General features: G+C 40.5%; 1 protein-coding gene across 3 annotated transcripts in view; it reads left to right on the plus strand.

The window, feature by feature from the left end:
- Positions 1 to 6,983, plus strand: part of Uevld (UEV and lactate/malate dehyrogenase domains) — a 35,998-nt gene extending 29,015 nt beyond the window's left edge. For all 3 annotated transcript variants that reach the window (XM_052162308.1, XM_052162293.1, XM_052162299.1), the window contains exons 11-12: positions 2,650 to 2,773; positions 3,656 to 6,983. In XM_052162308.1, the coding sequence (XP_052018268.1) occupies positions 2,650 to 2,773; positions 3,656 to 3,823 (292 nt within the window). In that variant the 3' untranslated portion in view covers positions 3,824 to 6,983. The remainder of the gene's footprint in view (positions 1 to 2,649; positions 2,774 to 3,655) is intronic.
- Positions 6,984 to 7,596: the final 613 nt, after the last annotated feature.

Here is a 7,596-nt window from a genome sequence, read left to right on the forward strand (position 1 = left end):
GGTTCTTGGCATTGTGGTCATTTTTTGCTGTTGTGTTGTCGTTTTGATGATGCTGGAGATTAAACTCAGGATGTGCTAATCAAGTATGTGTTTTACCACTGAATTATGCTCCTTCTAATTTTCAAATGGAATAAATTTAAATGGTTTTAATTTACATACTTTTTTTAAAAAGATATATTTATTCATTCATTCATTATTTATTTATTTATTTAACGTATATGAGTACACTGTAGCTGTCTTTAGACACACCAGAAGAGGACATTGTATCCCAGTACAGATGGTTGTGAGCCACCTTGTGGTTGCTGGGAATTGAGCTCAGGACCTCTGGAAGAGCAGTCAGGCCTCTTAACCACTGAGCCACCTCTCCAGCCCCCACCTTTTTAAAAAACAAAAACAAAAAAGCATGCCTAGTTGAATTTCAAATACCACAAATTCTCTATTTATAGAGAGTAAAAAACTGAAATAATCCTATCTTCTGGAAACAGCTAATTTAATGTCCACATCCCACAGTCACATACACTGTTCATTTGTAACAGATTACACTATCTGTACCATCCTGTACTTTGATTAATCATAAAATGTAATAGCTTTCTGTGTTGTACATACATGTCTGCCTTTCTTTTTTAGGACTTACTTTTATTTTATATGTATGAGGGCTTTCTCCTACGTATGTATGTATGTATGTATATAACATGTGTCTTACACATGTGGAGGCTAGACAAGAATGTCAGATCCCTGGGTTGGAGAGATGGCTCAGCGGTTAAGAGCACTGGCTGCTGTTCCCGAGGTCCTGAGTTCAAATCCCAGCAACCACATGATGGCTCACAACCATCTGTAATGAGATCAGATGCCCTCTTCTGGTGTGTCTGAAGACACCTACAATGTACTTACATATAATAAATAAATAAGTCTTTTTAAAAAAAAAAAAGAATGTCAGATCCCTTGGAATTGGAGTTATGGGCAGTTGTGAGCTGCCCATAACTCCAGGCGGTTGTTAGGAACCAAACCTGGGTCTTCTGTGCCCTGGACTGCTGAGCCATCTTTCCTAGAGGACATTATTGTAAACTACATTCTGTGTCAAGTTCAGGGAAGGTCACTGTATTTTTGTTCCTGTATTTTAGACTCTGATCACATAAAGGCAGGACTGCTGTGTTGGGAGGTCAAACTTACTTGGGACTAGACTCCATCCAAAAAAAAAAATGTCTGAGACCTTGACCTATAGCCGAACCCAAGCTGCACCCACATACCAGGAAGGACCCAACAGCTTGTCCTTGGCCAGAGTTACTCCCTAGCTACTGCTTAGCAACAGTTAATCAAAGATGGCTCTGATTGTTTCAGGTGTACCTTCAGACCATAGTCTTGCTCCAGGGCACCCACCTGCCGGCTTAGAGTCAATCTACTAGATGCTTGCCAGACTGCACACCCCTCCCTCAGCTCCTCACTGCTCCTATTTTCCTATAAAACTTTTCCTGCTGAGGGTCCGGGGCTGCTCCACCTTCCCTTCCTGCCCTGCTCTGTCAGGGTTGGGTTAGAAGAGAGCCCAAGCCTTGAGTGAAGAGACCCTAATGCGATTACATCGGAAACGACTCCTTGGTGGTCTTTTGGGGTTCAGGAACGCTTCCTGGCATAACGGTGTCAGCGCCAGCCATTTTGGTCTTTTAGCATACCCATGGCTCTGAGTTAAGTCTCCACCCAAAGGAGACAAAGCAGAGGAGTCTCCTAATGCCATAACTGTGAGTATTACATAATCAGATCCTATCCCCTCACACTCTACCGTGACGACGTGCTCTAAGACTCAGGAGCTGAAGATGTAAACCCCACTCTCTGCTACCACTCCAGACTCCAGAAAAGTTGTTGGTGATGGTGAAGTAATGAATGGCCTGAACACAACTCCTTCTTTTCTGTACACACACACACACACACACACACACACATACACACACACGGGTGCTAGAAGACAATGTCAGCTCCCCTGGCTGGAGTTAGTGGCATCTGTGAGCCTCCTGACATGGGCGCTGGGAACTCAACTCAGTCTTCTAGAAAAGCAGCAACCACTTTTAACTTGTGAGCCATGGCTTCAGTCCCAGTCTTATTCTCATAGTCTTTCTTAAGTACAGCAAATATGCTCATATGTATACGTTTGCACACTTGAGCTTGCTGACTGCGTGTGAGAAGGGGTTTCTAGACGAGTGCTGCTGGGTTTCCCTGACATTACTTTATCCTCTGAGCCACAGTCTCGGGCTTGTGTCCTCATACAATCTCCAGAACTGGTTATCCATCCCTTTATCCTTGTCAGTGTTGATACCTGGACTGGTAGTTATTATGACTTTTTGTTCAATTGTTTTTGTTGTAAGACATTCAGTCCTGGCTGGCTTGGAACTCACAGGGGGTCATTTCCCTTTGCCTTCTAAGAACTGGGATTAAAGACATGAGCCACCATACCCAGCTGATACTGCTTAATTAATACTTAATTAAAGATTCAGAATATTCAGAGTATCTTTATGCTGTGAGGGTATTTGTGTTTTCTCTGTGAACTGTGGATCTCAGATTTTAGAAAAAGCTTAAATAATACATTATCTGCAAACCTTTTAAAATTCTCCCCCCTCTCTCTCTCTTTCTCTCTCCCTCTCTCTCTTTCTCATAATCTAGAGCCATGGAACTGTTGAAGGTAAAAGGTCAGAGATCTTGGTCTGTTGGACTGTCTGTGGCTGACCTGGTGGATACTATTATAAACAATAAAAAGAAAGTGCATTCTGTATCAACTTTAGCAAAGGTAACGGATTTCTCATTCATGCGTCTTAGACTTTCCTATCTTCGATGTTAATCCTATAAAGGCAGCAGGACTGGAGTGTGAACACCAGCAGCTTTGGTGAGGAAGTAGGAATTCAAGTGCTGAGTTGCTTCTGAGAAACCTTGATGATCAGTTTGTCCTGCCACTTCCTTATAACTTGGAGGATTTCTCAAAGGTGCCATATAATCTATATCCTGGTTGGCATCTATCTCCCAAACCAGCAAGTCACCCCAGCAGTTCTCCACCTTTTACCAGAGCATAAATTAACCCCCAAACACAGCTAAAATGAGGCATAAATACTGGGTCAGATTTCCTAGAATGCCAGGAAGGAAATACAACACGGAAAGAAAATGTAAAATAACATACTGTGTGTGGCTGTCCTCAGAGTCCCTACTGGCCTTCCACAAGGACTCACTGCCCATCTCTGGATTAGCCTTCAGACTACTGGCCTTACTACAGACAAAGGGGTTATCTTTGACCAGGCTCCTCCCATCTCAGATGTTTCCTGGAGCTGTAACTTGAGTTTAGAAAATCAATAAACAAATTTAACTTGGATCACTTTGTACTAGAACTAGAAAACCAAGAAAGAATTCTTTTTATTACCTCTTAAATTTTGTTTCTATTATTTTTAATTGTGTATATGGCAGGGGTTGCTCGTATGAGTGCAGGTGCCCATGACTCTACAGAGTGTGAGGTCCCCGGAGCTGGAGTTACAGGTGGCAGTGAGCTGCCTGACACGTGTCAGGGAACGACTCAGTCCTGAAAGAGAGCACACTCTGAACTCTTCAGCCATCTCTCCAGCCCCATAACTTTAATTTTTTGTTGTAATTCAGCTTTATTATAATCCCAACTTTTTCATTTTAGGGATATTATGGTTTAGATAATGAAGTATTTTTAAGTTTGCCGTGCATCCTGGGAACCAGTGGGGTATCCGAAGTCATCCAGACCGAAGCCGGAGAAGACACCGTGCCTGCGATGCTCCAGAGCAGTGCGTCCTCCATCCACGGTCTCCAGCAGCAGCTGAAACTGTGATTCCCAAGCACAGTCGCCTGGAGAGGCGCACTTATTTCATTTTGCTAACACAAATTGTCTTGAGAACTTCCACAACTTGCTATTTATTCTCAAAAACAGCCTTTATAGTAGATGGCTTCTTAATTAGCTTTATAATTTGAATCCTTGAGAAGTTAAGAGAATGGGAAAGGATCTAATTTCTTGTGGTTTTTGACATACCTATACTGTTGTTTAACCCTGCAACAGGGATAAACATTCATTTGTACTGTATTTCATTTTAAATTACATGTTGTAAACCTAAGGCACATCTGGCACTTTAGAGATGTTCTATACAGATTCCTGTTGGACATTTCTTCTAAGTATGGTAAGCTGAAGGCAGGATGGGCTCAAAACCTGTGGTAGGCGTCTGTCCATTCAGAGAATCTTGGCTTTATGGATTAATGCTGCTTTTACAAGAAGCAGGTCATAGTAATGGTGAAGTGTTTTACTTTCCTTCTTCAAATTCACTAGCTATCAAACACTAAAAAGGATTTTGGTATGCATTTAAATTGGTTAGATGGATTTTTTTTTTTTTCGGTTTTTTGGATTTGGTTTTTTTCGAGACAGGGTTTCTCTGGGTAGCCCTGGCTGTCCTGGAACTCACTCTGTAGACCAGGCTGGCCTCGAACTCAGAGATCCACCTGCCTCTACCTCCCAGAGTGCTGGGATTACAGGTGTGCACCACCACCGCCCGGCAGAATTTTTTAATATATGAAAAATAATGTGGTTTAATTTCCAGTGAGGTTTCTTTTCTGAAATTTTCTAAAACCTCTTTCTGGGCTAGAAGATCTCTAATCTATCTTAAAACTGTATTAGTAGAAAAAGAGAGATGTGTTTTCCCGTGGTCATAGGTAATGAATAACAGCCACGCAGTGTATTTTGAGACCAAAGTATAAGGCTTTCCTAAAAAAAAACCATTGGTCTTGTAGGAGAGAGGCGGCTGATCTGCTGCTTCTGAGCAGGCCTTTTCTCCCCAGAAGAAACCCATCTGACTGTGCCTTGGTAATTGGTCAGTAGCAGTATTTCCATGTGGGAGGGATAGCATGGTGGGTGGCTGCTGTGACATGCAGATGACAACAACAGCTAACACAGCCCTTGTGTAGTGAGTGCTTTGTAGAATCCTCACATTAACTGGCTGAGGTAGGGACTATTTATCTTCACTACAGAAGAGGAAATGAACTTTAGTGTCTAAGATCCCGTGGGTTCTAAGGAGCATTACTTACCTGTACAATCTTTCTTTTTAATAGGTAGTAACAGGAATTGTGGTGACACTTATGGGCCTAGATGCCAAGTTGTTACAAGACACTAAAGTTAAGGTTTGGGAGACTATGAAAGAATTACTTTTATTCTCATATGGGAGCTTCTTTATGTAATCTTGGCTGTCTTGGAGTTTGCTATTGTAGACAGGCTAGCCTTGAACTCACAGAGAACTGCCTGCTTCTGTCTCCCAATGGGATTAAAGATGTAGGTCATCATACCTGCCTATTTTTGAAACAAAGATTGATTTGCCTCTTCCACCAGAGATTCTACAAAGAGCAGATGGTGTTTGTTTATTTATTAACACTTCACCTAGTATTTATTAGAAACTTCTCTCAAACGAAGTACTGTTAGTGAACATGCCCCGGTTAGGACAAGCCAGCATTAGCAGGGAACATAGTCGACAAATACCATATAAATTCAGGAGTGCTGAGTACCATGAAGTCCAGAGGGTTAGGAAAGCTGGTGACAAGGCGTCCAGTCTGGTCAGAGAGAAAGGAACTCAGTAGTTTGTGAGATAGAAAGGAAACAATCTCATTCTCAGCGTGACTTGTATAATGACAAGTGACCTTCAGTATCCCAAAATGGAAAAAGTAGAACAGTAATGTGGTGACAAAGACTCCCAGGAGAGTTAATTGGATAAAACCTTGGACATCCAGGCCAGGGGTATAGTTCACTGGTAAGATTCTTGCCTGGTGTGCACAGAGCCCTGGGTTTGGTCCCAGAACCACAGAAACTTGGGGTACTTGAGATAAGCATTAGTTCTTTGTAGATAATTTTGGTATTGCTTTTACTGGCCTTCTGTATGAAATAGGAAAGTAAAGTACAAGCAGACGTTTCTTATGTGTTTTTCTAGAATTTTCTAATAGGTGATAACTAATTAGGAGTGCAGTAATTCCTAAATTAGAATCTCTTTCTCCTCATTTGTTTTTGAGACTAATCTCAAACTCAGCTCTCAGCAATCATCTGCCTAAACCTCACGGGTACTGGCTACCAGGCCCAGCAACAGATCTTATTTTGTTGTTGGGATCTAATCCAGGGTCTGATGCATACGAGGCAGGTCCTCTATCATGGTGGTTCATTCCCAACCCTGTTTCTATAATCTAATTCTAAAACTCTTTTGAACAATAAACCAAATGCGGAATGTTTTAACAGTGAGCTACCAAGAACCATGTTATAGAAAGAAATGTCAATAATACACAGATAGTTATTAAATACTCATTGTGAGCCAAGTATTTTGTTAGTTTGGCCTCACTCTCAGGTCACAGTACAGAAGTCATACACTTCCTTGAGTTAAGTAACAATTGTAAGTTCCTGGTAAGTCAGGTGGTGCCATTACAACCACCTCATTTGATTTAATAATTTAACAGTTATAGGCTTCTGTGTCGTAACTTTCATTTTTTTTCCTAATCTTCTATTGTTTTGGATGATGTTGACTTGATTAACCTAAACACTGTATCAGTCTCCAAACCGATTGGAAATGTAGTGTTTGCATATTTCTCATCTGAAGCACGAGGACAGATTCAGAATTAGTGTTCATTCCCTAAGGTGATAACCTACCAGATGATAAGGTTCAATCCTAAATCAAGTTATAAATCCTGACTTTTTTGTCTTGTTATATTCTGAAATGCAGGCTTTTGTGAAAACTAGTAAAAGATTTATTTCCTCATTTAAAAAAGTACTATTAAAGAACATTGCTTTTCCTTCTTGCTATGTGAGGGGGAACTTTCATTTTTCCCAAAGTATGCAATATCTCAAGATTTTTATTGAGTCTTGGATTAAAATGTTTTTTGATACTATAAAGTATATTTTTTATTTTCCAATTTACATTGTTTCCTTAAATATCAAAAATAATAAATGAAATAAAATTTTATTTTAAAAGGACCATATGCTGTCTGATTAAGTGAAAGAAGATACATTCAGATTAAAGAAGGATTTCATAGTATTCTCCGAACAACCACATCCATTATTCATTTAAGGAGCTTAAGTATAAGATGAAGAAAATGGGCTTTATCAGTTATTTCTAAAAGAAAAAAAATGTTTGGTTTGGTTTTTTGACACAGGATTTCTCTGTGTAGCCCTGGCTATCCTGGAACTCACTCTATAGACCAGGATGGTCTCAAACTCAAAAATTCTGCCTGATCTGCCTGCCTCTGCCTCCTGAGTGCTGGGATTAAAGGCATGTGCTGTCACCAATCAGTTGTTTCTAATTTGTGTGTGACTTTTCAAACAAGAAATTGTGTGACTTTTCAAACAAGAAATATATAGCCATTGCAGGCTGCAATCTTTTCTTTTTCTTCAGCCTTCCAAGGATTTGATTTCTAAATTAAGGTGGCTGTACCTGGTTAAAAAGCCTCTAAAGCAGTATATTTCATAGTACTCCTCCACTTCATAGAAACTCTGGCTAAAGGAACTTTAACCACATGCAGTGATGCTCTAGTTAGAGGAACTCCTAAGGAAGCTGTGGCTTTAAGAACAGTTTAGAGTGAGTGCTTTTC

The sequence above is a fragment of the Apodemus sylvaticus genome, chromosome 1 (genome assembly GCF_947179515.1).
Source record: "Apodemus sylvaticus chromosome 1, mApoSyl1.1, whole genome shotgun sequence".
Classification (NCBI taxonomy): Eukaryota; Metazoa; Chordata; class Mammalia; order Rodentia; family Muridae; genus Apodemus; species Apodemus sylvaticus.